Here is a 27,415-nt window from a genome sequence, read left to right as displayed (position 1 = left end):
TCCCTCACTGATCACGAACCTTCTCATTCACATCCTCAACCATCTCTTCAAAGTCGTTCTGGGGTTAGCACACGACTACTGTACATGCTTAGACAAAGCACTACTCACCTTGGCGAACTGCGCGACAAGTGACATGATCGTTGTACTCAGGAAGCCGTACTTGACATTCCACACCTCAGCCACGGCTTTTGCAAGGCTGTCCTGTGTAGAGTCGCCATCGTCTACCACGTTGAACAACGGAACGATAGGCGTCTCATCTTCTGGCACGACCGTTTTAATGTTGCGCCACTCAGCCTCGGCTGTCGACTTCTTGCCACGGAATAATATGGATTTCGACTTGTCCTTGTCAAAGGGAAAGTGCAGCTCAGTGCCGGCTTCTCTTAGCACTTGGTCGCGCGGGGTCTGCATGAGCCATAGGGCTGTTAGGTACATGGCGCGGCCGACATCTGTGGAGTGGACCGTGTTGATGCGAAGGTCGGAGCTGGTGTGAGCGAACCGAGCCGAGTGGCGTCCGGGCCCAGCCGAGATACAATCTCAGAGCAGCGTTGTTGTTGTTATTATTGTTGTTGTCCCATGTCAATGCAGGGGTGAGAAGATGGCAGCTGTGAGATCGGGCGCCATCGGAGGTGCAGGCTGAGAACAATGCCGACTCACTTGTATAGGAACTTCATCTCCTCGCCACTGTTGTTAGCCATTGACACGCCCTAGGACACTTACAGGTACGCGTACACATGCCCCACGACGAGCCGAGGGATAACCTCAGCGTCCCACCGTCCCGGGCCATACCACGCTGCACAGCGCACGACACCAAAGTTGAGATTAGGCAGCTTGGCGATACCGCGCAATGCCTCGTGCCACCAACGCCCGCGCACTCCGTCGGGTTTCAGCTTGTCGTTTTCAGTGTACCCCTTGGAGCTGCCGGATTTCATCTCGTAGAACGGCATCTGTAGACGGACGTATGCGAGGGGCCTGTGTGCTGTGTCTAGGCCGTTTGCGTACGTTGCGAGGCCGAGAGCGACAAAATATGTGTTGGCAATATGGATGACTTCGGGTTTGTCGTAGCTCATCTCGCCTGTGAGGTCAAAGGCGACGTCAAAGCGCTGCCATCCTGTGCCTTCGGCGGGTGGTTCAAAAAGACTGGGATACTTGTCGGTATTGGAGAGGTTGGACTGGCGGTACTCTACTCTGGGGTCGCGGAGGAGAACCTTGAAGATGGGGTCGATGTAGCTGGTGTGAGCCAGGGGTGTCGTCGCAACCAGATGGCTGAGGCCAAAACCAATACTCACCACGTAGGAGGATCGACGGAAAAGCGGTCGGCTTGGGTCAGCCAGTCCGACTACACCGTACGCACCAATACGGACGTAGACCGCGCCGAGCTTGAGCAAGCTGGCGGCGAGGGGGAGGGAGACGGTGGCAGTACCGCCTGGTGTCAGTCAGTCAGGCGGAGATACTTATCGACGGCAACAAGACAGGCACGCCAAGCCAGCAGCCAGGGGCGTTACCCAAATTTCGGACGCGCCGGGTCACGGCGGTCGCCTGGTACTCTCGGTGGGGTGGTGGCCAGCGCCGTCGCTGATTGTCACGTCAACACGCGCCGTACGTACCGAGGATGAGAGCTACGAGGGGCTTGGAGGGACGCTTTGGCGGCGGCATGGTGTGGGTGCCGAGGGGGAGAGGGGGGGTGATGGGAGGGTACAGGACGGGCTGCTGTGGGCGAGCTTATGTAGATGTAAAGAGAGTGACGGGTCGGAAGAGCGAGGAGGATGGGAGGAGGTGGCGAGAGAGAGGATGAAGAGGAGGGGAGAGAGAGAGAGAGAGAGGAGAGAATGGAGAGAATGGAGATGAAAGAGTAGAGACAAGAGACAAGACGATTGAGGAGGAGGAGAGAGAGAAGGAAGGAAGGTGTGCACGGGTGCAACGTTGGACGAGACCACTCTAATGATCCGTGCGTCTCTCCAATCTCCTCTTCAACTCTTTCTCGAACTCTCTCTTTCTCTTTCTCTCTCTCTACTTTACTCTCTCAATCTCCCTCCCCCTCCCCTCTCCCTCACCCCGCCTCGCCATCACAAAGAGTCCTTGCGGCCGGGCGCCGGAGAAGAAAGAGGAGTACGCAGAACGGGACAATAGACGGCTCCCACTCGCCTCGGGACGCTCCGGATCCATCGCCTCGAGGTTTCTTCATCGTTTCCTTGGAATCGCTCTCTACTCGGCGATGGGCCAGCTCTGCCAGCTCTCTCAGCGCTGCATTCGCTGCTCAGCTCCCGCATCACGCACGACGGATCATAGAAGACCGGGTCCGGGCGCTGGTATCGGCATGCTCTGACCCTGAGTGCGGCGGCGGCGTCGTATTTTCTTTTGTTCTCTGGTGCGAGCGATGTCGGGCGTCGGGCTTCGGGCGATGTGCTGCGTGCCCGCCCTAGCGGCCGCGTCGTACGGCCAGTACGTGTTCGCATGGTCTGCCGTGCCTCGCGGCGTCCCTTGAAGGTGTTCGGAACGTTCGCGACGTGTCCGGCGGGTGCATGCTTCCGGGGTTGGCGGAGGCGCGATCCCACGAGTGCGAGGACAGGGGCAGTGATTAGCAGCTCTGCAGCATCACAGGGAGCTGCAAGCGCAAGCATCGCTTGCTGAACAGGAGGGTTCACGTGCTCAGCGATTGTGACAGCAGACGGAGATGCCACACACGAAACTGTTCATGTCACAATTTACGAGTCCCAGTCCGACGGGGGTCACTCGACCACCCGGGCTACATGATCTACGGCGCGTACTGCTCTACGAGACTAAGCGGCCTCTTCCTCGTACTCACCAGTGTCCTCCTCCCAGGTGTTGTCCTCGTCGGCGGTATTGACTTTGTTATCGCTCTCGTACTCACCGCTGACCATGTCACTCGGGCCGTCGTCGCTCTCGCTCTCGATACTCTCCGCGCCACTCTCGCTCTCGAAGTTCGTACTCACCGCGCCGCCGCCACTCTCGTTCTCGGTGCTCATACTTATCGCGCCGCCGCCACTCTCGCTCTCGCTACTCACACCCACCGCACCGCCCGCACTCTGGCTCTCGGTACTCACACCCACCGCGCCGCGCCCACGAGCCTCAAGCTCGTCGCGCAGCGCCTCACGCTGGATCGTAAGCTTCGTGACCTGGTGGCAGAGGTAGTCGTTGTCGAGCTCGGAGCGGCGCACCGAGCCCAGCAGGTGCTGGACCTCGTGGAGCGCGTCCACGAGGCGGTGGCGCAGCTCGGTGATGTACGCGGGCGCGGTGGCGGGCGAGGGCATGGGCTCGGACAGGATGGGGTCGGGCGAAGGACTGGGGGTCGGGGAGTGAGCAGCGGCGAAGAAGTCGGCGAAGGGGTGGGGCGCGGGGAAGGGCGCAGGGGCAAGGATAGGGGGGAGGGGGTGCGTCAGCGACGAAAGCGAGGAGTGGCCGGAGGTCGAGGTAGAGGCAGAGGCAGAGGAGGCAGAGGCAGAGGCAGAGACAGAAGGAACAGTGGTCAGGATCGGGGGGGCGGAGAGCGAGGGCGAGCGGGAGCGCGCGAGGGGCGTGAGCTGCGTGAGCGTGGGCGGGCGGGTGGACGAGGGCGCGGTGCCGGCGCGAGGGCGGTTGACCATGATGGGATGGAGTGAAAGTTGTTGCGAGCGGGGGGTTTATAAGGCTTCTGGGAGTGAGTGTTGGGTGAGCGAGCGAGGGGTGAGTGTGAGTGCGAGAATGCGGTGAGAGTGTGCGTGAGTGTGAGAGTGTGAGAGTGTGGGAATGTGCTGCGGTGAGAGTGTGGCTCGCAGAGTGTGTACGAGTTCACACAGCGAGCTGAGCTCGCTCACGTCCGCAGGCGCCGCCCAAGACCGAGGGATGCTACACATATGAGAAGACGATGTGGGTACTTGCTCGAGCCCACCATCCACCCGTGTCAACCCATGCCATCTATGTCGTCCGCCCGTGTACGGTCTTGCCGCGGCGTGCCACATCGCCTAATCGAACGAGATGCATGCGGCGTCAAGCTCAGGCTAAAGTAGACTACGCGCACCAGCCTACAGCGGCCAAAATACCGCACGCTTCAATTCGCTCACCCTCAAAATACCCTCCATTCCGCAAAATCTCGCACCATGGAACCAAACATGTCGCTCATGTTCACCTCTTATGGCTCATGGCTCATGTCGCATGTCGCTCAGCTTCACATCCAGCGATAGCGTATAGCGAGCGAACGCTGGCGTCGAGCACATCGCACATGCACAGGCATGCAGGCAGCTTCATAACGCTTCATAAACCCCGTGCTGCCGTTCTCACCCCCCATCCACCATGCCCCGCATACCCGACCCCGAAGCCGGCGCCTGCGACTTCGCGTCCGTCTTCGACTCGTCTCCGCCCACCTCGGCGCCGAGCCGCGCCAGCTCGCCCACACCAAGCGACACATCCACTCTCTCACCGCTCACCGGCGCCGGGATCGTAGCCCGCGCGGCCTTCCACCTCCTCACATTCACCGCGGGGCTCTACCTCGCCTCGGGGGTATTCACGTCCCTCGCCCCCCTGCTGGACGACACCTGGCTGTGGGCACCCGCAGTCTTCACCGGCAGTGCGCTCGCGACGCTCCTCGCGCCCTTCTGGGGCCTGCTGCTCCTGCACCTCTTCTCCGCCCTCTCCGCCCTCTGCGCCCTCCCCTCCTTCCTCCTCTCCTCCTCTTTCCGCCCCTCCGCCTCCGCCTCTCGCTCCCATTCCTTTTCCGAAGACCCCGACGCCGCCCGCGCCAAAATGGACGCCCACACCCGCAAATGCCTCATCTCCATCGGCGTCGGCCTCGGCCTCGCCACCCTCCGCGTGCTGGTCGCCCTCGCAACCTTCGCCTCCACGCTCCCATGCACGCGCGCCACCCTCTCCTGCGCCGCAGACGCCGCCCTCGCCCTCGCCCGCGACATACAGAACGCATGGGAACCCCTCGCCCCCGGCGTAGCCGCCACACTCGTGCCCCTCGCCGCGGCGTGGTGGTACACGGCGCACAAGCGGGACGTGGGCGGATACGTGTTCACGGGGATGCAAGCGGCGTCGGTCGCGCTCGCCCTCGTGAATGTCTGGACGGTGCTGGCGCTCGGGCGGGTGGTGGGGGATGTGCGGGCCGAGTTGGAGACATGTCGTGGGCACTAGAGATGGTATTGGCAGGCAATGAGATACATTCGTTGACGTGGCCGGAGCTGAGCATGAGCTGGACGAGGTGCCGCCGACTATGCGCCGCCACCGCGGCGTACGTCCATGCCCGCGGGCTGGCGATCGCGCACGGGGCGGCGGATATTCCGCCCGGCCAATGATTATGGACGCGTTGGTCTGCCCACCACGGCGTCAGGTGACTGCAATCTCGGCAAGCACAATGAGGATCGGTCAACTCGACTTGCATGACTTGCCGCGGTCGTGTCCTGGTCGTGTGCTCGGCGTCTTCGTTAACGACGCCTCACAGGTTTAACCGCATCTCCTTGACGCGGCTGCGATGGACATAAGAGGCGAGAGGCTGCTGACGCTCATCCTGCTCACCCCGCTCCCGCTCACCACTCACCACCTTTACTGTAAACATCACCCTCACCTCCCAACTCTTAACGAACCTCCTCCCTAACCCCCCCCCCCCCCCCCCCCCCCCCCCCCCCCTTTCCACCATGCCCGACTCCGACGCCTCCCCGCGCAACGACTACGAACGCGAGTTTGTCGCAATGATGGCCGACGTCGACGTCCTAATTGAGAGCATCACGAACCCGCATCACCGCAAGAGTAAGCCCCCTCCTCCCCTTCCCCTCCCTCCTCCTCTCCATCCCTCCCTCTCTCGCCCACTCACTCCAGTTCTGGTAAACTACCGCCGCCACGGCCTACTCGAAGTCGCAGGCCGATACGCCGAGCTCCTCGCGCCCACCATGACCGTCGAAGAGCCGGCATACCGCATCGTCGAAGGCGGCAAAACCACGCTGCTCACGGGCATGGCGCAGGTCCGCGCGTTCTACGAAAGCCTGCATGCGCTCGACATGCTCGTCATGTGGACGGGGCGGCAGCGCATGGCCGTGCACGACTGGGGGTTTGCGGGCGAGGCGCAGTTCTCCCAGTTCGTCCCCGGGCGGATGATGGCGGACAACGTGTTTGCGGCGGTGGGCGGGGAGGCGCAGGCGCAGGCGCAGGCAGAGGGGGGAAATAAGGAGGGAGGGGTGGACCCCGACGCGTGGTATCTCGTCCGCCGCACGTTCGCTTTCGTGTGGCCGTACGCGGCGGACGGGCGCATGATTGGCGAGCATGTGTATGAGGACCCGGCGACCAAGACGGTCGAGAGGGTCGACAAGGACGTGGTTATTACGGGCGCGCGGGCGGCCGTGCTCCTCGCCCCGATTATCGACAAGTACGGCCGGTGTGAGGACTAGTCAGTAGAATGAATATGTCAGAAGGATCCGTACGCGATGCCTACGCAAGGCTGAGATAGCATGCATACTGATGGCTGACTAGGCGCCGAGACGCTCGCGCGCAACGGGAAGCAGGATTGCGAGGGCGCATAGCCCGACGGCGAGGGCGAGGACGTCGCGCATACCCGGGAGGGGCAGGAGGATGTATCCGCCACGGAGGCCACTGCAGCAGCAGGTGTGCGGGGCGGGCGGGGCGGGCGTGTCGGGGATCGTGGGGGTTGCTCCGTCCGTAGGCGGCATGGCGCGGGCGTATGGTCGAGGGAGTGTCGATTGTTGATGGAGAAGGAGAGTGGAGAAGCGAAGGAGGTCGGCGACGCAGAGCGAAGCAACGGCGCGTTACGCCGCCGAAGCGGATCCGACTTTCCCGCCGACGCGGTTTGCGGACTGACGTTCAACATACATCGTACCCACAACGACCGAGGCAAAGATGCTCGCCACCACCACCTTGCATACGGATAGAGTCGGGCTGATGCGTGAGAGAAGCTGGCTGGGCGAGCAATCGACTGATACCGCAGAGTAATGGATTTGGCGGGGACAGGCAATGCTAGTCGTGTGGCGCTGCTCGGCCCATGTCGGTCACAAGCTGCAGACGTCGGGGCACGGCACGAGACGGAGTGGTACGACTCGACTTTCGGTCTCTCGCGCTAGTTCGGGGTGAGACTCGGTCCGATCTCTCCCCCAAAGGCAGCAGCCGCTCACTAGTGATATATGGTCCATACTGGTGCCACCGCCGTCTGTCTTTTGCAGTCCCGCCTACCACCTGCCCACTAAACAGCCCGTGGTCGAGAGAGAGTCGGGGCGTCGGTGATTGGCGCATGGGAGAGGAGTGTGGCTATGCTGTCAAGTACTTGTCCGCTCGTTGGGTAGGAATCACTTTCGTGGTCGACACTGCGTCGTCACGTCGCATGGTGTGCGTCGCACACAGTATCCCGTCGAGTGCTGGCGCACACGCTGAAGGTACCCGGGGAGAGTGAGGCCTCCCCACCTGCTTTCTGCCTCTTGCCGCACGATTTCGTGTTCGCTGGTGGGAAGCTTTGTCTGGCGCTATGGCATGCGACGTGGGCGGACGAAATGTATTTGTATTGTGCCACAAGATCGTAGATTGTGGAGATGAGATTTGGCACTCATTCCGCACCTTACGGCATTCTGGCTTCACTGATTGTGCTAACAGTCGTGGTGGGCAGCACTCCAAATCCGTGCCCATCGGACACGGCAGTGGTCGACGTCGACGTCCACTCTGCTTTGGTACTGACTCACTGGAGGTGGAGTAGATTGCAAACGATGCTCCCACGTTCCCAACAAGACTCCCGCACCGGACGACGACCCATGCATCCCTAACTATTTACACTCCAGACCTTCTACAGACCGGACTAATGCCATGATATGCTAAGCGAAGCGGTGCTATCGCCATTCTATGAACTCTGGGGTCAGCGATGCCAGTCTGTGGTCGACTCACCATGTGAGGAAAATCACGCCTCGACGGCGACCTCAGCAACCTCAACAACCTCGACGACGACATCGTCAAGCTTAGCCTCCTTAGCGTCGGGGCTAGCAGGCAGTGACACGGTCTTGCTCGACGGCGTCCCCGCGCGCGGGCTCATAATCCCAGGGTGCGCCTTCATGAACGCGGCAAAATACTCGTACACGGGCCGCGCACGCGGCGTCGCAAGCGCGATGTACTCGCTCTCGATGTCGCGTGCGAGCGCGGCGATGCGCCCGTCCGTGTCGGCGATCTCGGTCTCGACAGCCGCGACTTCGCGCCGCGCGCCGTCGAGCTGCCGCTGTGCCGCGGCGAGGACGTGCACAGCCTCGATCTGCCGGCGCTTGGCGTCGGCGAGGCGCGTTTGCGCGTCGCGCCGCTCCGCGACGTGCCGCGCCTTCTCTTGCGCGACCGACGTCCACGTCGCGTTCACCTGCGCACGCTCTTCGAGGTGCAGCTCCTTCAGCTGCTCCGCGAACTCGTCGAGCGGGAGCACGTCCTCCTGCGCCTTGAGCGCCTCGAGGCGGTCGGTGATGGAAGTCATTGTGGTGGAGATGAGTAGGTCGAGGTGAGGAGGAGAGGTGGGTGAGACCTGGTGTGGCAGCGGAGGGCTGAGCGTTGGTGGAAGCGATAGCGATAGCAGACCGTCAACTTTTTATGCTGCACCACCCCGTCCTCCCCGCCTTCTTATGCGGCCCGTGCCGGGGCGAGTCGCCACTTGGATCGCAGACGAGATAAGAGACGAAGCAGGTGCCCCGGCGCGGCACGCGCTTGGGCCGCGCGCCGCTGCGGTCCAATCGCGGAGTCCCGCGGCTCGCAGTGCGCTGTCTGAGCGCGGCCCCGCATCTCGCGTCCCGCCCCGTGCCCGTTTCGTGCAGACGAGGGCACCAATGGTGAGCGCGCGCGAGATAACAGCAGGCCGAGGTGGAGCTGGTGGAGGCCGGAGGAGGCCTTCCACCACTGGTTGGGGCGAGGAGTCTGGGCCGAGGAGAGGCAGCGGCCCCAGATGCCGTCGCGTCCGAGTCAGCACGGCCCGAGTCATCTGCCTGAATCAGTGCAAGAGAGAGCACAAGTGATGTCAGACGTAGCGGGTATCCGGACAGTTCCGCATTGCATACCGCGAGCGGCGGGAGTGGAGGTGGGGTATCCGATCATCGCGGGTCGTCGGTCTTGTCCGAGAGACGGCGGTGGAGGCTGACCTGTGTCATGTCATCTGGAGTTCTCGACGGCCTTCGGGGAATAGAACAAGAGAGGTGGACCTGAGGTGGTTGGGAAAATTTGTGCGCACGACAGGCGGTCAATGGCGTCGGTCGAGATAAGAGATTGGGGCGTGCGACGGGCGGTGATGGTCACAGAGATCGCGAGGGCGACGTCCGGCCTGACTTGGGTTTCTCTACCCGCCATCATTGATTATGTGACAAGGAGCATGCTGCAATATCTGCAGAGTTGCTGTACATGGCAGTGTTTGGCAGTCATGTATACGTACGCGGAGACAGTTGAAGGCTTGAGAGCGTCGCAAGGTCACGTGATCTAGATCAATTCAAGATCGGAAATGCTCAAAATGCTCGCCTTTTCACAGTCTAGGGCATCGCGGCCATCTTCAAGATTGAAGGGAGACACTTTCAGTACTAACGGCAGGTTGCTTCGGACTGGGACGGGAGGCTGTGAGACGGTGTCCGGGTCAATGCTGACCCTTCAACGTCGGACAGAACGGCACGCCAAGGAAACTTCATCGTCCGAACAGCGATGCATGTGGCGTTGGGACGTGACGGGTGCTAACCAGCCTAGAACTCCCACTAGCTCGAGACTCATTTCATGTGCTAATGCGTCTACGTAGCGACGAATGCAGGCACGCCAGTGGATTGAGTCAGCCCTACTCCCACCGAGACAGGGAACTGAATACGTTCGCAGAGACACAGCAATGAGACAATGAACAAGAATGCCTGAGATTTTCGGATGGCGGGATGAATGCATAGAAGCTTGTTGACATGGACACGGTGGCAACAGATCAACAGCAACTATCGCATAAATTCTCCCACTTCCACCCTCCTTCTCGCCGTCAACATCCAAGTCAACACCCGAAGTCAAGCCCACCATGACCAACTCGCTGAAGTCCGTCGCGAGCTCCGAGAAGACCGACCTGCCCGCGCCACAGGCCGAGGACAGCGGCGTCTCCACCTCGCTCTTCTGCTTCCGGCGCAATACATGGTCCAACACCACCAAGCCCCACTCTCGCGGGAGCATCAACAAGATGACGATCATCGGCCCGATGAGCGACGGCTTTGCGGCCATCCAGCCCCAGGGCGCGGCCCCGCCGCGGCCGACGTCCATCCCCCCCTCCCTCTCAACCACCTTCACGCTGCTCAACACAGAGGACGAAGACGCCGTGGCGACACATGCGGACCTCCTCGCGCAGCTCGCGCGCGCGCATGCCGAGATTACCGCTTTGCGTAGGCGGTATACCATGGACCTCCGCGAGAGCAATGCTGTCAAATACGCGTTTCGGAGCCGCGTGCTCTACCTTGAGGACGAGGAGAAGAAGCTGCGGGCGACGATAGAAATCATGAAGGAGCAGGAGAAGATGATGCAGGCTCGCGTGGCGCAGCTCGAGCGGGAGCTGCGCGGAGGCAGGATATAGAGATATGACAAGCTTTCTGCGTCTTTTGCCATTTCGGATGAATATACACTTTTTCAACCCAAACCGAGTTAACACTGAGTATGCATTGTGGGTTGGCCATCCCTCGTCATTGCTCACATCGCTCTGGAATGAGGACGATGCAGTCGAGCATTTGATGCATCACGGATGCGAAACAGCGGCTCGCCGCGTTTCAGTGTCACGCCGCCATCACCGAGCGATGGATAAAGCGCCTGTCATCCTCTAGTTCAGGCATCAGCCGCAATGTTCAGCCCCAAGCGCGTGCGGTTTGCCGAGCCTGCTCCCCAGCCCATGCCCCTACAGTGCCGCCGCCCACACGTAGGGAGTACGGCAGCCGACACACCCGATACACCATGACACCGGCTCCGACACCTACGCCCAAGTTCGCGTCTCCACAGTCCGAGCCCGCCACGTCCGAACCCTCCAATTTCGAGCCGGCATCACCCCGCACGCTGCCCGCCCGCTTGGAAGAAAGAGACGTGGAGCTCCAGGCAGAGAAAGTGGCTTATGGAACGCTGCAGAAGCGCTACATCGCCCTTGTGCGTGCGAAGCAGGAGCTCGAGCAGGCAATGTTCGACTCGTCAGGCAGTGACGAGGAGAACGAGGAGGAGGCGGATGACGAGGGTGGATAAAAGGGGATTGTCGAGGCGAAAGATGGGAGAAAGATGCGGGAGGCAATGGAGGAGGAGGAGAACGAGGACGCCACACAGCCGGACGATGTCCGCTCGGAGGCCGCCACCGCCCTGCAGCTCTTACATACGTCGCACTTGCCTGCGTGGACGATCAACGCCGAGGCGGGTCCCTCGGCCCGCACCGCTCCATCGAATCAATCCGGCATTGATGTTCCATATGTCAGTCCAGTCACAGTCCCATCACCAACCTCCGTGTGTTTGATGAACAACAATGAAAACTCGATGTTGACACACATCAAGTCAGCGGCAGGGACTGTTTGGTTCGAAGGTGATTAGAATTGTGCTTTCATTCACCCCATCTACCTCTCTTCATCTTGTACTTACATCTTCTAACATCATCCTCACCGCTATTTGCGAGGCCATGCACCTCCGCGCCTTTCCCGCCCCTTTGCCGCCATTTGTGGCCCTCTTGGGGCCAGCCGCCTCAAAGCGCCGTCGGATCAAGCCTGTTCGTGTCGAACCCCTCGAAGTCCTCCACGCCGAGCAGCCCGCCTCCCCGACCTCCCCAACTCTTGACCCCAAGGCCTCCGCTCTTGAATGTCAACCTACTCGCATCGCTCTGCACAAGCCCGACACCCCACCCCCCAGTCTCGTCTCACCCCCCAACGCGGACATCACCGCTCACCACACCAATGTCGACCCCTTCATCACACCCCCGCAGCGCGCTCGTTTCCGCCCCCCACCCCCTCCATTCATGATCGAGCTTGCCCTGCGTGTCGCGACGTACTCCCTCCGCCCCCCCTCAGAGCCCGAGGAACGGGCGCGCACGCCGGCCGACCGCCGTAAACGCCGCATCATCAAGGACACGCTTAAGCTCAAAGAGGAAAAGACACGCATCCGCGACGCCTTGCGGCGCAGCAAATTCCAGAGGCCGAAGTATAGCCCACGCCTCCCCGCCCTGGGGGAGAGGTAGAAGCTCGACTAGACCCGTGCTTGCTTCGCACTGTTTCTGCACTGTACTTTGTTGTAGTGCTATGTATTACACATCACATCCTCGAGGCGCAGACACGCGCGTGGTCGCACAGACCCCGTGAAGATACAGAAGCTGTGGGCCTCATCCATCTCCACTCCGCACCATGCCCACCGTACCGATCCACACGATCCGGCCGCTGCTCGACCTCGTCGACTTCGCCGAGTTGGCGGAGTATGTGCGCGAGCGCGCGCGCAGTCCCCCGCTGTGCGGCACCCCGTCGGGGCCGACGACGCGGGCCCCGAGCGCCGACCACAGCCCGGAGCGGGGGTGTGCAGTGCTGCCTTCGTCTCCTCCGCTTCCTCAGCTCTCTCTCCCCACGGCAGCGAGTGCTAGTGGCCCAGCGAGCCACCCTACGAGTCCGCCACGAAGCGACGCGCCCCCGCCGCCGTCCACTCCAGGTGAGTCGGCTGCCCTTTCTCCGTGCCCTTTGCCTGACGCCAGGCAAACCCCTCCAACACGTTCTCCACGTCCTTGGCCCGCACTCGCCACACACGCCGATCCGCGACATGCCCCGCCTCAAGCTCCTGCGCGCGCTCCGCGCCGCACACCTCTGGCCCATGGCCGACCCCGAGCTCGCCCGCTTCGTCCACCTCCACCAAGACATGACGCTGGGTGACCTCGTCGCGGCCTTCCCACCCGGCCGCGTGCCGGTCCCGGAGCCCAGCAGCAAGTAGGCCATAGAATACATAGTCCGTTCTTCTTTCCCCGTCGCTATCGTCCGGCTATCGTGGCTCGTCGTCGCTTCGTTCACCCCCCGCCCCGCTCCGCCGCCATCCGACACTGCTCCCGCACCGTCTTGCCCACGAAGCGCGCGGCGCCCGCGCATTCGCGGTTCGCCTCGCGAATCTGCGCGCGGAGGACGGCGAGCTCGCGCCGTATCTCGCCCATGAGGCGGGCGTGCCGCGCCGCGTCCGCGGCCATGCGCGAGAGCGTCGCGTGGGCAAAGTACACCGCGGTGAGCAGGAGTACGAGCACGAGCGCGGCGAGTAAGAGCGGGCGGGGGGAGGCGGGCCACGCCGCGCCCACGGCCCGCCGCGCCGCGCCGCCCGCCGCGCAGAGCAGCGCGAACGCCACGAGGTGCGGGAGCACGAGCAGCGCGAACAGCGTGCCGGGCACCGAGCTGGGGTCAGTGCCGCGCAGGCGGACGTACCCTAGCGCGCGCGTAGTTTCGCGCGTGCGCTGCACGACGTCCCACGGCGTCGGCGGGGCAGCAGGCGTGGGCTCGTGCTCTGTTTGCTGCGCCGCGTCAGTTACTGGTGGCGGCGGGGGCGCGGGCGACGCTTTCGCCCGCACCGTCTCCCGCCGCCGCAGCTCGACGGGCGGCATGCGCCATGCGTGGACTTGCGCGTCGATGCTGGGCAGCGACAGTGCGCCGGACTGCGACGACGGAAGCGCGGACGGCTCCATGTCGTCCAGCGCTAGCGAGGGGAGCGGGGAGGGCGAGAGCGGCGGGCTGTCGCGCGAAAGGGGCGACCAGGACGTGTCCGAGTCCGAGGGCGGCCACGTATCGGATGTCATGTGTAACGCCCAGATGCACAATGACGTCCGAGGTGGCGATGTGATGTGGGAGTCAGGTGATGGGCGGAAGCATGCTCCCGCGGAGATTGGGATGTGGCATAGAATACAGAACTACAACAGCTTGACCCACTTGACGGCTGCGGCGGCGAGGTCGGCGATTTTGGCGACCGAGCACGCGTCCACGGCGTGCTGCAGCGACTGGGCGACCGAGCGGTTCTGCAGCGCCTCGAGCTCGTCCTGTGTCCGCTTTAGCTGGGCTTGTAGCTCCGCGAGCGCCTTGGCGTGTGCTTGGCTTTGGGCGACGAGCTCGCGGCGCACGTCGGCGAGATGGAGTTGCACGGTGGCGTGCACGTCGGCGTGTAGTTCGTATCGCAGGGTTGTGGGGTCGAAGTGGCGGGCGGGGACGAGGCCGAAGGGCGGGAGGAGGGGGTTGGGCGTGGTGAGGGCTGGAGGGGGCGGGGACTGCCAGAGGAGAAGGGTGGCGAGGAGGGCTACGGCGGCGAGGAGGGGGAGGGTGAGGTCGCGCGGGCGGCGGGGTGGGGGGAGGGGTTGGGAAGATGAGGCGGCCTGGGAGGGATAAGAGGGTTGGGTGGGTTGAGAGGGTGGGAACGCTTGGGTGTGGTGAGAGGAGAGAGGACGGGCCGGCTTGAGGCCGACAACGGAGCGGGAGAGGAGTGCAGCCCCCCGCCGTACCGCATACGAGGTTACGAGGCCGTAAAGCGGCACGGCGAGGACGAAGGGGATAGCCCCGACGGCCGAGAGGACGAGATACGCAAAGCGCTGGTCGGCGAGCGCGCGCGTGTGGTCAAAATACCACTTTGCGATGCGGAGGCCGAGGGCGACTGCTGCCGTGTGGTACACTATGCGGAAGAGGAGGTGGGCAGCGGACGCGAGGTGGTGTTCGAGGAACGCGTCGGCTGCTGCGTCGAAATAGTCTGACGGGTCGTCGGTCAGAGGTGGGGGCGGGGGCGGGGGTGGATGGGAAGCGCTGGCGTGTTCGGTGTGCTTGAGGTCGGCGTCGGCGTGGCTTGATGCCCGCGTTGTAGTGGACGACATGGTGTGGCCATGGAGGAGAGGTAGCGCGTAGAGATGGGAGACGAGCGTGGGCGACGACAATTCTTCGAGCGATGTCGTGGAAGCGGGCGGCGAGGACGTCGGCGCTCGGAATGTTCGGTGATCGACGTCATTCCCCGGGGCTGGGTGGCGATTATTCAGCCAGCACACGGCGAGGCCGAGGCCGTCGTCCGTTCGGCAGTCCGCAGTCGGCATTAGTTACTGGAAGGGCTGTTGGCGCGAGCCCTCCGTTGCGACGTTTGTTCATTGATGACCGACGGCGCGTTCGTGACTTTCGCCGTGACCATCATCCCTCTTGCTCACACCATCTGGCCATAAGCAGACCAGTTGCGAGGATGAGGCCATATGTGATGGGTGGTGGCTGGGCAACGATACTTGATCGCTCCATTCTCCATCCATATCTGTTCTTCACGCTGGCGGCCTCACGTGCGCCGCCCTCCTCTCTGGAAAGTCCCACGCCGTTATGCCCTTGCACGCGCGACGACTCGGCGCAGAACCGAGCGCGATGGCCAGGCCTTATGCATAACTACGAAAACCAGCGCTTCTCATGCGCCTGCGCATCGCGGAGCGCGACATACGCGATCTCGCGGCGCAACGTCGCCGTTTCAGCGCGCAACGAACGCACCGTAACCGCAAGCCACGCGACGGTTGCCCCCAAAAGCGCGAGGACGAAGACGAGGCCGCGCGCCGTGCCCTCTTCCTTCTCCCTCTTCTTGCCCCTCCTCCCCACCCTCTCTCCCTCTGTCTCTCCCATGTCATGCGAGCCGAGCGGAGACAGCAACCACACTCCCGCCGCGTCCGTCGCGCGCAGCACGAGCGTGCTCAGCCCATGCCCGATAACGGGGGAGAGCACCATGACCCCACGCCCGCGAGGAGGGGGGGCGCGTAGCGGTAGTCGCCGGCCTGGACGTGGGGAAAGGTGTGGGCGACGAGGGCGAAGCACGCGCCGAGCGAAGCGAAGGCCAGGATGAAGAAGGGGAACCACGCCGAGGTCTCGAGGCCGGAGAGGACCATGTCGTCGTGCGACGCGTGCGATGCGTGTGAGGCATGCGAGGTGTCGCTGCGCGCTGGGGAGGGAGAGCGTGCAGGCGATTTGGTGGAGCGTGGCATGGCGACGGATGAGATTTCGGAGCGAGTTGATGGATGGTCGTGTGTCGTGCTCTGGCACTCTGGTCGGCTCGCCTCTTCAAGCCTCAAGACCCGTCCTTGTCGCTTGGTCGCTTGGTCGACTTTTAACGCGTCGATGCGAGAGAAATGAACAATGATGGTACGATGAGACGATGAAACAAAGCACTCGGCAGTGAATCGACGCCGTCCAGGGTCATCGGGCCCGATTCTGACGCTCACTCTGGATCCCCCGTGGGTCATCTTGTCTCGAGCTCCACTCCGCCGTCGCTCCGCCCACTGCGTCCAGTCACGCCGCTAAACCCTCGCCCACTCGCCCACTCGCCCCAGCTCCCCGTACGCCTCCCGGTGCAAATATGCATGCTACACGGCCCTTTGCTACACGGCCTCTTGGCCTTTTAACGCTTAGTGGTGCGCGGGGGCAGTCGACTTGTAGCCGATCAGGTTGCGGCGGCCAATGATCTCGCCAATCTTGTAGATGCCGTATGCCTCGACGCCCTGGGGTTAGTGGGAGGGCGAGGGAGAGCAGGGAGCGGGGAGGTGGAGAGATGAGGGAGGGGGCAAGAGACTGGGCGGGGGGCTGCGAAAGCTGTGGACGCTGTTGCTCTTGCGTGCGTTGGCGTATCTTAGCTACTGCTGGAGTTGCTCTTGCGTGCGTAGCCACCACTCCTCCGCCCTCGACAACCCACACCGGCGCGCTTGAACAAGAACGCGAACGACGGAATGTCATTCACCCCAACGCGGATGTCGTCGGCACCTTACGTCCGCACTCCGCCCACCACTTGACAACAAAACTCACGGCAACAGCAATCTTGGCAGCCTGGCCGTTGGACATGGCCTTCTGCCAGAACGCGGGCGAGGTGGCGGCAGAGAAGATCTGCGAGTATGCCGAGGCCCACTGCGCGAGCTGGGTGGGGGGAGCGAGCTTCTCAGCCTGGTACACCTGGCGGCAGAGCGAGGTGAAGACGTTGAAGTTGTAGACGATGGGCTGCTTGTACGCTGAGGTTAGTGGGGGTTTAGAGGAGGGGACGAGAGAGAGAGAGGGAGAGAGAGAGAGGCGTGGAGGATGTGGAATGGGGGCTCGGTGAGAGGTCGGCTGTTTCGACGAGTGGAGGTGATGTGAAAGAAAGGTGCGATGCTCTCTCGAGCACGGCTGCAGCGTCCACGAGACCTGCGCGGGCTTGTCGATGGGCACGAGGACACTGGGAGGCGACAAGGTGGCTAAAGGAGACCACCTCACACCTCCGCTGTCCCTGTCCGCCAACAAAGGTCGGCGCTGGCTCAAGCAAACAACGAAGGGCTGCAAAGACCTCTCACGCGAGCTCCGAGCTCGACGACGCTCGCCCCAGCATCACACAGCGCTCCCCACCGCTAAGCCCCTTACCCTGCGCCGAGTGCTCGCCTCCCCCGTCCTCCCCACCTCCCTCCTTTGTCTAATACTCACAGCCAAGCATGCTCCCGACCTTGTCGCCGACGGGGCCAGTCACACGCGAAACAACAGCCGACGCCTGCGCGAGCGCGGCGTTGGCGCTGGCGACCGCCTTCTGAACCTGGGGGTGCTCTGCGACGTCCTGGGCCGCGCTCTTGGCCTTGCTGGCGGCGTCCTCGGCAACAACCTTGGCCTTGGTAGCGGCGTCCTCGGCGACAGCCTTGGCCTTGTCGGCCGTGTTCGAGTTGGCGCGGCGGCCAAGCGTGCGCACGGTGCGGGCGATCTGGGGGCGCATGCTTATGGTGGACGGACGGGACGGACGGAGCGGACGGAGCTGGGAGGGGAACGAGCGGACAAGACGAGACGGACAGCGAGCAGGAGGTTCGGAGTGACCTTCCCCCCAGCAGCAGGAGCTGTGGGCGGGCGAGTCGGAGGAGATCGCCCGGAGTTTGGGAAAGCCACGTGGTTGTGGCACCCTCACCCCCCCCCCTCCACGTCGGGCCGGTGGTGCCGTGCCTGAAATGCGAGCACATGCTCAGCTCTGTCTCTCTCTCGCATCTTTCTTCAATCAGCCCAGCATCGACAGCTAGTCACTCTCGCTCTCCCTCGCTCTCTTCTCCCCCGCTCGTCCTCGTGCACACGCTCCTTCGCCATGAACCCCGCCATCACCAACCTCGCCGTCTCCCTCGGCGCCATGCAGAGTGCGTCGTCTTCTGACTCTCTCTGACCACAGTCGCGCGCCGTCTCCCCACGGACGACCCCAAGGTCGTGTTCTACCTCCGCTGCATGTACCTTGCGGGCCAGGCTCTCTCGTTTGCCATCTACTACTACATCACCATGAAGGTGGGTTTCTGCGGCTGTGAAGCCAAATGGAGCAAGCAGCGGACGCAACGGGGCACGCCTTGGATCTGCGTCCGCGCGATGCTCAAAGACATAACAACAGAGCTCACACCAGATCCGCGCTAAGAACGACCTCACCGTCGTCAAGTACGTCCAGCCAAAGTCGCCGATGGTGAGTGCCAGGAACATGGGCTCGTGTGACGTCGACGCCGCGCGTCCTCGGTCATCTATTCAGAGGCTGACGGCAGAACCCCGACTCCAAGGACGAGTTGGTGACGACCACGGTCCGCGACTACGATCTCGCCGAGACCGGCAAGGCCATGAAGGGCCTCTTCACCGGCATCGCCTTCATGGCCCTCCTCCACCTCTACATGGGCTACATTCCTCCTGTAAGTGTCTTCCGCTCACGCAGCACGCAATCTTTGATGGTCGCCAATGTTGCACGATCAGCGTCCGTGCACGCGCCTCATCTCATCTCCTGTCCGGTACTAACCCCAGCTCTTCGTCCAGTCCATCACGACCGTCAAGGCCGTCCTCGAGTCCAACGAGGCCAAGCTCCACATCTGGGGCAAGGCGCCCGAGGGCCCCCTTGCGCGCCCCTTCAAGGCCGCCCCGGGTCTCATGGAGCAGCTCACCGGCGCCCAGGCCGGCCCGCAGACGGACCAGGCGTCCATCCGCGCCGCCGAGAAGGCTGGCGGCAAGTCGGAGTAATCTAGTCCTGTATTGTCATGGCCGGCAGGCTGTAGATGCATGTGGCGTTTGATGGGTGAGAGCGATGTTGAGTAGGAGTGAGGCGAATATCTGTAGAGTCGCTCAACGACTGCCGCCTCTGATACTCCATACATACACTATCCCTGCCGCAGCGCTTCGCTGAGCCCGAAACTCGTTTTCCTCCCCTTATCCCGCCCGTCCCTCCCATGCGCAACGATAGCGTCTAGCTCGCGCTGCTCCCGTCCCGGCTCGTATTGCTCGTCGAGCTCAGCGCCCGCGTCCGCTGATAGCTGTATCCGCGGGACAGTGGCGTCGTAGCCCCACTGGGAGTTGGCGACAGTGTCAGCGAGCTCGGCCCAGGCGAGAATGCCCCCGGCGACCGCGGTTTGGGCGACGGCGACGCCTCGCTGTCTCGTCCCTGGCTCGCTTCCTTGAGCAGAAACTCGACGAAGAGGTTTGAGAAGGACTGGTGTTAGGTTGGGACTTCCAGAGCGCGCTCGTAGCTGCAGAAAACTGGCAGCGCAGGCCACGCACCTCGCTCATGGCGTCTTCCTCGGCGGTCGGCGCCGCGCTCTGCCGCCGCTTGCCCTTCGGGGCGCGCTGCAAGCCGGCCTTTTCGCGCTCTTCGTCGTCCCAGCTCAAGATTGTGCTGAGCAAACTGAGCATCTCGAAGCGCTTGCTGTCCGCGCGCGCGGTCGTGAGGAACGAGAGGAGGATGTTAGTCACCAGCCGCCTGTCGACGTTGTTGTCGCTCTGGTTCTTGCGCAGCCGCCGCAACGCTTCGGTTAAATGCTCATTCGTGACCACCGCGTCGTGCCGCAGCTTTGCGATGACAGCCGCCTTGTCCCGCGCCTCCTTTTCCAGCTGGGCCACGCGCCCCGCGTCCGACGACAGCGTCGAGACCGACGACTCGGCATTCGCGCACCGCAACTTGTACTCTGACAACTGGACCGTGGCGCGCTTGAGCTGCGCCTCGAGCTCGGCGGTCGCTTGTCGCAGCTCGGCGTCTTTCGCTACCGTCAGCGCGCACACACACCACCGCACCGTTCTGGAACTCGCCCAGCACATCTTGCAAATTATCCGCGCGCTCGCGCTCGCGCTCAGCCTCGCGCACCGCGCGCTCGGCGTCGTCGCGCGCCGCGCGCTCGCGCCGCTCCGCGCCCCGCACCTCGTCTTCGAGCGCTTCGCGCCGCTCGCGCTCGCGCCCCGCCTCGCCCTCCCACTCTTCGCGCTCCGCGCGCAGCCGCTCCATCTCGCCGCGCAGCTCGCGCATCTCCCGCGTGAGCGAGAGCACGTCGCTGCTGCTCGAGTCGCTCTGCGAGCGGAGGTGCGCGAGCTGTGCGCTCAGCGCGGCCGACTCGGCCGAGGCGCCCTCGAGCTCGGCGCGCAGCGTCGCAATCGTCGCGTGCAAGCCCGCCGCTTCGTCCGTCAACGTGTGGATCTGCGCTTCGCGCCGGTCCAGCTCTTCCTGTCCGTCAGTCTGTCCAAGCCACAGCGGCGCGCTCGCTGCCCCGCCCTTTTACTACGCTCCGCGCTCCGCGCTGCACAACCCACCGCATCCTCCTTCAACTTCTCGCCGAGCGTGTTGCGCATCGCCGTCAGCTTGCCGAGCAAGCTGCGGTACTGGTGGCTGAGGTGGTCTTTCTCCGCGCGCACGCGCTCGAGCTCGTCCCCGCTCCCGCTGAAGCGGGGCATGTCGGCGGACGCGCGCGGCGACGTAGGCGACAGGGCGGACGGGCCCGCGTCGGCGCTGCTCATGGTGGATAGATGGGTGGAAGCAACGTGGAGATGTGGAGGCGGATTCGCCTCCTTCCACCCACCCTCCATGCCTCTCCTGCGCGCCGCGAGCGCCGCCGTCATCCGCTGCTTCCGCTGCGTCGAAGGCGTCGCGGACTATATCACGGGCGCGGCGGGCCCCGTGTTCGTCGTGCTTGCGTGGGTGTTGACTGGCGCCGGCGGATTCGTGTTCTGTGAGCACCGAGGGACGGACGGGCTGACGCCAGTCGATGTCGTTGCGGGCGCGCTGTCGTGGACCGCGACGCTCTTCTTGCTCCCAGTATACGTGCTGGTTCCGCTCAACATGTACGGGCAGTACTACCTCGTCACGCACGTCGCGCCGGGCTTCCCCGTCGCGCGCAGCGCAAAGGACACGCGCTTCTTCTACCCCGCGCGCGGCAGCGCGCTCACCCCCGAACGGTGGGGGTGGGAGAAGCGCGGGCCAGCGCCCATCCCCGCCGGCCCGCACCTCGGCATGCGCGTGCGGCGGTGCCGCAAGTGCGACGGGCCGAAGCCAGAGGTTAGTAGGAGACGGGAGAGAGCGGAAAGCTGATCATAGCGCACCCACCACTGCAGCGTGTGCAAGCGTTGCGTGCTGCAGATGGACCACCACTGTCCTTGTGAGTCGGCCTCGGATTGCGCTTACGCAGGGATCAACGCCTGCGTCGGCCTGCACAACCAGCGCCACTTTGTGCTCTTCATGGCCTGGATCAGCGCGGCGTGCTGGACCGTCGCGATCCTCGGCTACCCCCATTTCTGGACGAGCGTGGACTCGCGGCATCCCGTGAGTGGCGCGACCGGCTGGGAGAGCGCCTGTCGTCGCACACACGCTGCCAGCAGCCGGCGTCGCTGACACCAGTGGCCGGCATACACCCCCCGCATCGCGTTCACGCTCATCTGGGTGCTGTCCATCGCGATCGGGTTCGCGGTGCCGATCCTCGGCGGGTGGCACGTCTACATGGTCGCGCGCGGGGAGACGAGCATCGAGAGCCACGACAACGACTTCCTCGAGCGCAAAGCGAAGGAGGAGGGGCTGGTGAGTGGCGGCGAAGGAAACGCGAGGCTGGAAACGTTGCCGCTGACACAAGATATACCTCAACCCCTACGACCAGGGCAAGCGGCGCAACCTCGAGTTCTTCTTCAACCTCGGTCCGGAGGGATAGTGGGTGCTGTGCGGACGCGCTGACCCAGTCCCGCTGTAACGCTGCTCTTTCCCCTTCTCGTGCCGCCAGCCACGAACGGGTGGGTGTGGCCGCACCGCACGTTCCCGTCCCCCGCGCCGCGCGTCGCGGCGCTACATGCGCCCGAGCTTGCGCAGGGCCTTATCGATCCCAACGAGGGGCGCGGCGACGGCCCCGGCGGCCGATACGTCCTCGGCGGCGGGGACGAACTCACAGACGACGAGGGCGGCGGCGGCGGGTGGTGGGAGCCCGAGTAACGGGTATGGGAGATACATGCATAGTTAGCCGCCGGGGCTGATACAGTCTAGAGTCTAGGGAGTGTCATGGTGTAAGTTAGACGAGGGCATACACTGCCGCGCCGGCCAGCGCGAGGCCTGCCGCCGGCGCTGGCGAGAGCGCTCCGCCTGACTGCGGTGTCTGTGTGGCGAGCGAGGCTTGGAACGCCCCGAGGTCCATCCGCGTCCCGGAGGGGACTTGGACGGTTGCGCGCGTCACGGTGATATTCGCGCGGTTCGAGTTCGCGGGCGGCGCATACGAGCCGAGCGTGGCGATGCGCGTCGGCTTGGGCGCGTAGTATGTGTCGGTGGTGTCGATGGAGCTGGTGTGAGCGGTGAGGGGAGGTAAGAGACCCGCTCTCGCGCACTCACATCGTACCGGACGGGGTGAAGGCGGTCTGCGTCGCGGGGTTGACGGTCTCGGCGGCGTCAACGGTTTGGCTGCTGTCAGCGTGGCGTTAGCCAAGACGCACTAGATGCTGGTTGTGACGACACCGGCGGTGGTCCACACCGTGGCGAGGACGACCTCGCCGCCGACAGTCGTAGTGTATCGCCGCGCAAGAACGGGGGAAAGGACGAGCGAGGCGATGAGGGGGAGGGAGAAGCGCATGACAAACGAGTGTGACAGGAGAAACAAGACAGAGATACAAGATGACAAGAAGAGTTGAGAAAGACTAAGAAGCCAAGACGCGTCTGCCAAGAACATGCAGGTTCACCCCTGATCCCTCCCCGCAGCCAAGTCACGTGTTCCAGGCCCTCGTCCAAAAGTTGATCGTGAATTCGACATCCCTCCACACCACAAACAACATGGTCTCGACACGCTCCCGCACCGCCTCGGAAGCGCTGACGCCCACGCGCGCACTGCACGCCGCCGACGAGGTGCGCGACAGCCCGCGCGCGAGTCCCCGGCGCACCGCTGCTCCGCGCCAGCCCCGCGCGACGCGCGCCCGCGCCAGCAGGTTGCGGAACGTGCAGGAGATGGAGGGGGTGAGGGAGGAGAGGGAGGAGAGTGCGGCGAGCGAGGTGACCAACTTTACGGAGGCGTCTGAGACGAACGGGGTGAACGGGGAGGCACACGAGACGGAAAGTGTCGCTAGTGCGCCGAGCGAGGCCGCGAGCGAGGCGAGTGACGATACCGCCCGCCCGGAAGATGGCGAGGTCGAGGTTGAGTCGGCGAGCGAGGCTGCGAGCGAAGCTGGCGACTACACGGCAAGCGAGGCGGACGAGATGGACGAGGGCGACGGCGAGCTGGCAACGGACGCGGAGCAAGACCAGGCCGAGGATTCAGGCGACGAGACCGAGACCGCCGAGCGCGAGGAGACGCCCAAGCCTGCGGCGCCGACGCCGAAGAAGCGCAAGTCGCTCGTCGCCGACAGCTCCGCGAAGAAGGCGCGTGTGTCTGCAGTGCCGACGCCAGTGATGTCCACGCCAGCAAAGTCCACGCCAGCAAAGTCCACGCCAGCGAAGACCACGCCAGCGAAGACACCCAAGACGCCAAAGTCTGCACCGAACGCCCAGCCTGCCGCGCCCGCCACCGCAACAGGCAAGACGTCCCGCCGCCGCCGCCGCCAAAAGGCGCGGAGGGAGGCGATGCACGCGGCCCCCGCGATCGCGCTGTCCTCCGTACCGTCCGCCACGGCACAGCAGCTGCGGGACGCAGTAGACGCCGTGCTGGCCGACACAACGGGGAGCGTGTGTGCGTCGCGCTTCGCGCGCGCTGTCGCGGACGAGTGGGAGCCGCTTGTGCCGGCTACGCGGGCGGTTGTGCTCGATCTCGCGGAGCGGGGGCGGGTGCGGGTCGTCACGGGCGGCGAGAGCGGGCCGTTGCGCGTAGAGCGCGGCGCGGCGTTCTAGGCGCTTCCGGGGAGGAGGGGGTGCAAGGGCGCAAGAAGTGTCGGATATTCTGCATATGCATAACGAGTGGATACAAGTGTGGGAGGGAGGAGAGCGGGGCTCAATCCAGTGTCCATGGCAAGAAGGCGGGAAGAAGGCGGCTACGACTCGTGCATCAAGACATGGCGCGGCGCGATGCCCCCGGCTCTGAGGAAGCCAAAGCCGATGACAAAGACTGCGAGGGCGAAGACGGTGTGGAGGAGCGGCGCGAGGAGGCGGGCGATGGGGACGCGTGTAGCTGCGCAGAGGAGGGCGGTGACGCCTGGGGGCAGGGGGTCTTTAGCGAGGGCGATGGACATGGGGACTAGGGTGCGGAACGAGAGGGAGGGGGCAGCGGAACGATAGAGACGGCGAACGAGGAGACGATGAGACGAGGCGAGCGAGTGTGGGTCGGCGTCGGGCGAGACTGGGGCGTGGTGGACGAAACGGGGCTTGGAAGGCTAAAGTCGAATGGAGAGGCATGCAAAGCTACACAGAGGCATGAGGTGTCGGGCTGCTTACGCCGCTGTCTGTGCGCTGAGGCGCGTGCCCTCGTCGATGTATCTGACCAGTTCTCGATGTCCCAAGGCGCCCCGACGCGCCCGACGCCGCACCGACGCCGACACCCCGACGCCCCGACGCCCGGCATGCCGAGGATGCCCAGCTCTCCGGGATCCAGGGCGTGGCGCCACAGGATCAGTGATCGGCGTGGCGACTGCCACCGAGCGATCAGTGATCAGTGGATCAGCTTCAATGTTCGGCATCTATCATCAAGCTGGCAACCCACGCCGGCGGCCAGATATACATACACGTCTACATCCATACGACCAAAAGACGGGCAGAGTGTGGCGAGAGAGACAACTCGCTCAGCAGCAGTCGCGCTAGCCGGGGGCGCCGTGCCTGGGCCGGTTATGAGCCGAGCGCGTAGGGAATGCGTCTCCTCTTCCAACCAGTCCATCTAGAAACTAGGTCCGTCGGGGAGCCTGCAAAAGAAAGGACAAGAGGGGCAACAAGTCGTCTACGGCCAACGCGGCACGTCATGACGACGGAGGACAGGAGGGGTGGGGTGGACGACGAGGCAGTTCCCAGCCCTCCAGCCGAGGGTCCATCGACTGTGACTGCGTCTAGCTGCAAAATAGAGGTCGCAGGGGTCACGGCGCGGCGCTGGACAGCAGCCCCGAGGCCCGAGGATGAGGACGAGGAGAGGCCGGAAGAACAGAGTAAACTAAATGGTGAGGATGAAGTCTTGGAGATGAGAATAGCAACCCGACAAAGTGACGTCATGGTGGCTCTCATAGAGGGAGGCGGGATCAAATTACGTCCACCCGTCGTCGTCGCCATCCATCATCGCCTCGACATCCATCGCGCTCCACAACTCTCTACTGCTCTCTTCATCTCTCTCATCTCTATCTTGTCTCTCTCTCTCTCGCCCCCGTAATCAACTTGCACGCTGCTCAGTGGCACATCCACCACAATGTCCCACTTTGATACACTCTCCCGCACCACGTCGGGCGGACGTTCCTCCGTCTCCCGCTCTCAGTCTCTGGTACGTGCCCCTCTCCGGCCCTCCCCATCCAGACCCCGCTCACACCGCCAGATCAAGAAGAACACTGCCCCGTATGAGCTCAAGCCCAGCGACATCCTCATCGAGCGCTTCACCGCCTGGAAGCAGATCGTCAAGATGCTAATCTGTACGCACGCCCCCACCTCACGTCATAACAACAACACTGACCCACAGCCTATTTCGAGGGCATTGCCGACATCGAAGGAAACACATCCAAGGAGCTCACAAAGCTCGCAGCCGTCATCCAGGTCCCCTTCCGCCCCGGTAACCAGTTCCTGGGCGAGGGCGGTGTGCAGGACGTCTTCTACACCATCCGGGACAAGACACGCGTCATCGCGGATTCGCATGCCTCGCTTGCGCGCACCATCGACTCATCCATCGTCCAGCACCTCCAGAAGCTTCGTACCGAGATTAAGGCGCACATCAAGAACGTCCAGAATGACACTGGCAAGCTTGCTGCCAGCGTAGCGCGTGAGCGTGAGCTCTCGACCAAGGCCATTGCCGACCTGTCCCGCGCCATCTCGGCCTGCAACAACACGCCTATGCAGCTCAATGCCAAGGAAGACCCTTACGCTGTCAACATTGCCGTCATGAAGCAGCTCCAGAAGCAGGTCCAGGAGGAGAACGCCCTGCAAAAGTCAATCGTCATCATGCAGCAGAACTCGGCTCACTTTGAGGAGGGCATCGTGCGCTCGATCCAGAGCGCATGGGCGACCTTTGACGAGTGGCAGAGCCGCATGTCAGCCTCGGTCCAGGAGACTTGGCGCCAGCTTGGCGTCAACATGGGCCAGCTCATGCCCGACCGCGAGTGGATCGCCTTCGCCGCCCGCTCTGACCACCTGCTCGACCCCGAGACCCCTCTCCGCAACCCGGAGGCTATCGACTACCCCGGCCGCAATGATCCTGCTGTTGTCCCTGTCCACTGTGGCGCTCTCGAGCGCAAGAAGCGTTTCACCAAGTCGTACAAGGAGGGCTTTTACGTCCTTACCCCTGCCGGATTCCTCCACGAGTACACCAGCTCTGACCCGAACCTCGCCACCCACCCTGTTTGGTCTCTCTTCCTGCCGGCATGCACCCTTGGCCCGCCTTCGTCTGCTATGACCGCAAAGTCGCACAAGTTCCACATCGAGGCACGCAAGGACGGCACATCGGCGTTCGGCAAGACGCCCGGTGGCGGCCGCTTCTTCGGCAGCTCCGAGGCGTACACGTTCCGCGCACGCTCGCACGAAGAGATGATGGAGGTATGGAACGACCTGCGCATGCTGGTTGCGAGATACCTCGTTGCGTCGGAGCAGATGGAGCGGGACGGCCCAATCGCACAGGCCGTCCGCTCGGTCGGCTACCAGTCGGAGGGCGAAGACGAGGACGAGTACGACGAGGGCTCGTCCGTCGAGGCCGAGGACGACGAGTACGAGCACAACCTGCACGAGCACGAACACGAGCACGAGCACGAAGAGGAGATCCCGGCGTACGAGCGCGGCACGGCGCCCGTCGAGGTCGGCCCGAACGGCTATGCGGTAAGTCTGTGCCCTCTGACGACGCTGACGACAGCTCGAGAAGAAGCATGCTAGTGGACACGACGATGCGGGCGCGTCGTCGAGCCGCCGCGACGGCAAGGCCGCGGCCTCTAGCACTGGTGAGGATGCCGAGGAGCGCGAACGCGCGCAGGCCGAGGCCGCCAGCGCGAGCACGAGCGCGCACGAGACGGGCGCCGAGCCCGCCGCCGATTCGGCAGAGCAGGACGCACAGCCCGGCATGTTCTCGCGGCTCATGGGCACGGGCACGCCGTCTAAGAAGTAGACGGGGGCGGACCGCGACATAGATTTTTGATATCCT

At 63.7% G+C, this 27,415-nt stretch overlaps 22 protein-coding genes across 22 annotated transcripts; 10 read left to right on the top strand and 12 right to left on the bottom strand.

The window, feature by feature from the left end:
* Positions 1-364: 364 nt before the first annotated feature.
* COLE_07453 (uncharacterized protein) lies at positions 365-1,653 on the bottom strand (the record flags this gene model as incomplete). The annotated part of the gene is made up of 6 exons (XM_018423301.2): positions 365-599; positions 655-681; positions 718-1,227; positions 1,287-1,317; positions 1,352-1,423; positions 1,605-1,653. 6 exons carry the CDS (start codon positions 1,651-1,653, stop codon positions 365-367), a joined length of 924 nt encoding a protein of 307 aa, XP_018278618.1.
* A 410-nt stretch (positions 1,654-2,063) lies between these two features.
* Positions 2,064-2,618, bottom strand: COLE_07452 (uncharacterized protein; the record flags this gene model as incomplete). The annotated part of the gene is made up of 2 exons (XM_018427574.2): positions 2,064-2,223; positions 2,275-2,618. 2 exons carry the CDS (start codon positions 2,616-2,618, stop codon positions 2,064-2,066), a joined length of 504 nt encoding a protein of 167 aa, XP_018278619.1.
* Positions 2,619-2,777: 159 nt separating this feature from the next.
* Positions 2,778-3,602, bottom strand: COLE_07451 (uncharacterized protein; the record flags this gene model as incomplete). The annotated part of the gene is made up of 1 exon (XM_065626547.1): positions 2,778-3,602. One exon carries the CDS (start codon positions 3,600-3,602, stop codon positions 2,778-2,780), a length of 825 nt encoding a protein of 274 aa, XP_065482164.1.
* Positions 3,603-4,287: 685 nt separating this feature from the next.
* COLE_07450 (uncharacterized protein) lies at positions 4,288-5,127 on the top strand (the record flags this gene model as incomplete). Its single annotated transcript, XM_018423303.2, has 1 exon — positions 4,288-5,127. The coding sequence occupies one exon, from the start codon at positions 4,288-4,290 to the stop codon at positions 5,125-5,127; it is 840 nt and encodes a 279-aa protein (XP_018278621.1).
* Positions 5,128-5,627: 500 nt separating this feature from the next.
* On the top strand, positions 5,628-6,374 carry COLE_07449 (uncharacterized protein; the record flags this gene model as incomplete). Its single annotated transcript, XM_018425897.2, has 2 exons — positions 5,628-5,739; positions 5,809-6,374. The coding sequence occupies 2 exons, from the start codon at positions 5,628-5,630 to the stop codon at positions 6,372-6,374; spliced, it is 678 nt and encodes a 225-aa protein (XP_018282064.1).
* Positions 6,375-6,452: 78 nt separating this feature from the next.
* On the bottom strand, positions 6,453-6,653 carry COLE_07448 (uncharacterized protein; the record flags this gene model as incomplete). The annotated part of the gene is made up of 1 exon (XM_018425094.2): positions 6,453-6,653. One exon carries the CDS (start codon positions 6,651-6,653, stop codon positions 6,453-6,455), a length of 201 nt encoding a protein of 66 aa, XP_018282065.2.
* A 1,229-nt stretch (positions 6,654-7,882) lies between these two features.
* COLE_07447 (uncharacterized protein) lies at positions 7,883-8,437 on the bottom strand (the record flags this gene model as incomplete). Its single annotated transcript, XM_018419315.2, has 1 exon — positions 7,883-8,437. One exon carries the CDS (start codon positions 8,435-8,437, stop codon positions 7,883-7,885), a length of 555 nt encoding a protein of 184 aa, XP_018282066.1.
* Positions 8,438-9,588: 1,151 nt separating this feature from the next.
* On the bottom strand, positions 9,589-9,867 carry COLE_07446 (uncharacterized protein; the record flags this gene model as incomplete). The annotated part of the gene is made up of 1 exon (XM_018419316.2): positions 9,589-9,867. One exon carries the CDS (start codon positions 9,865-9,867, stop codon positions 9,589-9,591), a length of 279 nt encoding a protein of 92 aa, XP_018282067.1.
* A 121-nt stretch (positions 9,868-9,988) lies between these two features.
* COLE_07445 (uncharacterized protein) lies at positions 9,989-10,531 on the top strand (the record flags this gene model as incomplete). The annotated part of the gene is made up of 1 exon (XM_018421897.2): positions 9,989-10,531. One exon carries the CDS (start codon positions 9,989-9,991, stop codon positions 10,529-10,531), a length of 543 nt encoding a protein of 180 aa, XP_018282068.1.
* A 371-nt stretch (positions 10,532-10,902) lies between these two features.
* On the top strand, positions 10,903-12,154 carry COLE_07444 (uncharacterized protein; the record flags this gene model as incomplete). The annotated part of the gene is made up of 2 exons (XM_018425095.1): positions 10,903-11,173; positions 11,661-12,154. 2 exons carry the CDS (start codon positions 10,903-10,905, stop codon positions 12,152-12,154), a joined length of 765 nt encoding a protein of 254 aa, XP_018282069.1.
* Positions 12,155-12,317: 163 nt separating this feature from the next.
* On the top strand, positions 12,318-12,888 carry COLE_07443 (uncharacterized protein; the record flags this gene model as incomplete). Its single annotated transcript, XM_018425096.1, has 2 exons — positions 12,318-12,612; positions 12,656-12,888. 2 exons carry the CDS (start codon positions 12,318-12,320, stop codon positions 12,886-12,888), a joined length of 528 nt encoding a protein of 175 aa, XP_018282070.1.
* A 73-nt stretch (positions 12,889-12,961) lies between these two features.
* COLE_07442 (uncharacterized protein) lies at positions 12,962-13,732 on the bottom strand (the record flags this gene model as incomplete). The annotated part of the gene is made up of 2 exons (XM_018426324.2): positions 12,962-13,334; positions 13,365-13,732. The coding sequence occupies 2 exons, from the start codon at positions 13,730-13,732 to the stop codon at positions 12,962-12,964; spliced, it is 741 nt and encodes a 246-aa protein (XP_018282071.1).
* A 111-nt stretch (positions 13,733-13,843) lies between these two features.
* COLE_07441 (uncharacterized protein) lies at positions 13,844-14,788 on the bottom strand (the record flags this gene model as incomplete). Its single annotated transcript, XM_018425097.1, has 1 exon — positions 13,844-14,788. One exon carries the CDS (start codon positions 14,786-14,788, stop codon positions 13,844-13,846), a length of 945 nt encoding a protein of 314 aa, XP_018282072.1.
* A 71-nt stretch (positions 14,789-14,859) lies between these two features.
* COLE_07440 (uncharacterized protein) lies at positions 14,860-16,064 on the top strand (the record flags this gene model as incomplete). The annotated part of the gene is made up of 2 exons (XM_018419317.2): positions 14,860-15,651; positions 15,726-16,064. 2 exons carry the CDS (start codon positions 14,860-14,862, stop codon positions 16,062-16,064), a joined length of 1,131 nt encoding a protein of 376 aa, XP_018282073.1.
* Positions 16,065-16,336: 272 nt separating this feature from the next.
* COLE_07439 (uncharacterized protein) lies at positions 16,337-17,655 on the bottom strand (the record flags this gene model as incomplete). Its single annotated transcript, XM_018421898.2, has 3 exons — positions 16,337-16,429; positions 16,731-16,930; positions 17,376-17,655. 3 exons carry the CDS (start codon positions 17,653-17,655, stop codon positions 16,337-16,339), a joined length of 573 nt encoding a protein of 190 aa, XP_018282074.1.
* A 357-nt stretch (positions 17,656-18,012) lies between these two features.
* On the top strand, positions 18,013-18,911 carry COLE_07438 (uncharacterized protein; the record flags this gene model as incomplete). Its single annotated transcript, XM_018421899.2, has 5 exons — positions 18,013-18,061; positions 18,094-18,203; positions 18,316-18,372; positions 18,449-18,589; positions 18,699-18,911. 5 exons carry the CDS (start codon positions 18,013-18,015, stop codon positions 18,909-18,911), a joined length of 570 nt encoding a protein of 189 aa, XP_018282075.1.
* Positions 18,912-19,134: 223 nt separating this feature from the next.
* COLE_07437 (uncharacterized protein) lies at positions 19,135-20,669 on the bottom strand (the record flags this gene model as incomplete). Its single annotated transcript, XM_018426325.2, has 4 exons — positions 19,135-19,377; positions 19,446-19,924; positions 19,956-20,379; positions 20,466-20,669. The coding sequence occupies 4 exons, from the start codon at positions 20,667-20,669 to the stop codon at positions 19,135-19,137; spliced, it is 1,350 nt and encodes a 449-aa protein (XP_018282076.1).
* A 67-nt stretch (positions 20,670-20,736) lies between these two features.
* On the top strand, positions 20,737-22,125 carry COLE_07436 (uncharacterized protein; the record flags this gene model as incomplete). Its single annotated transcript, XM_065626546.1, has 7 exons — positions 20,737-20,881; positions 20,915-21,207; positions 21,247-21,307; positions 21,338-21,471; positions 21,547-21,723; positions 21,776-21,846; positions 21,879-22,125. The coding sequence occupies 7 exons, from the start codon at positions 20,737-20,739 to the stop codon at positions 22,123-22,125; spliced, it is 1,128 nt and encodes a 375-aa protein (XP_065482163.1).
* Positions 22,126-22,201: 76 nt separating this feature from the next.
* COLE_07435 (uncharacterized protein) lies at positions 22,202-22,753 on the bottom strand (the record flags this gene model as incomplete). The annotated part of the gene is made up of 3 exons (XM_018426326.2): positions 22,202-22,466; positions 22,516-22,584; positions 22,617-22,753. The coding sequence occupies 3 exons, from the start codon at positions 22,751-22,753 to the stop codon at positions 22,202-22,204; spliced, it is 471 nt and encodes a 156-aa protein (XP_018282078.1).
* A 197-nt stretch (positions 22,754-22,950) lies between these two features.
* Positions 22,951-23,997, top strand: COLE_07434 (uncharacterized protein; the record flags this gene model as incomplete). The annotated part of the gene is made up of 1 exon (XM_018419318.2): positions 22,951-23,997. One exon carries the CDS (start codon positions 22,951-22,953, stop codon positions 23,995-23,997), a length of 1,047 nt encoding a protein of 348 aa, XP_018282079.1.
* Positions 23,998-24,137: 140 nt separating this feature from the next.
* COLE_07433 (uncharacterized protein) lies at positions 24,138-24,335 on the bottom strand (the record flags this gene model as incomplete). Its single annotated transcript, XM_065626545.1, has 1 exon — positions 24,138-24,335. The coding sequence occupies one exon, from the start codon at positions 24,333-24,335 to the stop codon at positions 24,138-24,140; it is 198 nt and encodes a 65-aa protein (XP_065482162.1).
* Positions 24,336-25,489: 1,154 nt separating this feature from the next.
* On the top strand, positions 25,490-27,379 carry COLE_07432 (uncharacterized protein; the record flags this gene model as incomplete). Its single annotated transcript, XM_018421902.2, has 4 exons — positions 25,490-25,561; positions 25,613-25,706; positions 25,754-27,096; positions 27,131-27,379. The coding sequence occupies 4 exons, from the start codon at positions 25,490-25,492 to the stop codon at positions 27,377-27,379; spliced, it is 1,758 nt and encodes a 585-aa protein (XP_018282081.1).
* Between the last annotated feature and the right edge of the window lie 36 nt (positions 27,380-27,415).

The sequence above is a fragment of the Cutaneotrichosporon oleaginosum genome (genome assembly GCF_008065305.1).
Source record: "Cutaneotrichosporon oleaginosum strain ATCC 20508 chromosome Unknown ATCC20508_contig07, whole genome shotgun sequence".
Lineage (NCBI taxonomy): Eukaryota > Fungi > Basidiomycota > Tremellomycetes > Trichosporonales > Trichosporonaceae > Cutaneotrichosporon > Cutaneotrichosporon oleaginosum.
The sequence above is the reverse complement of the archived record's forward strand: the minus strand, read 5'-3'. Positions and strand labels throughout refer to the sequence as shown.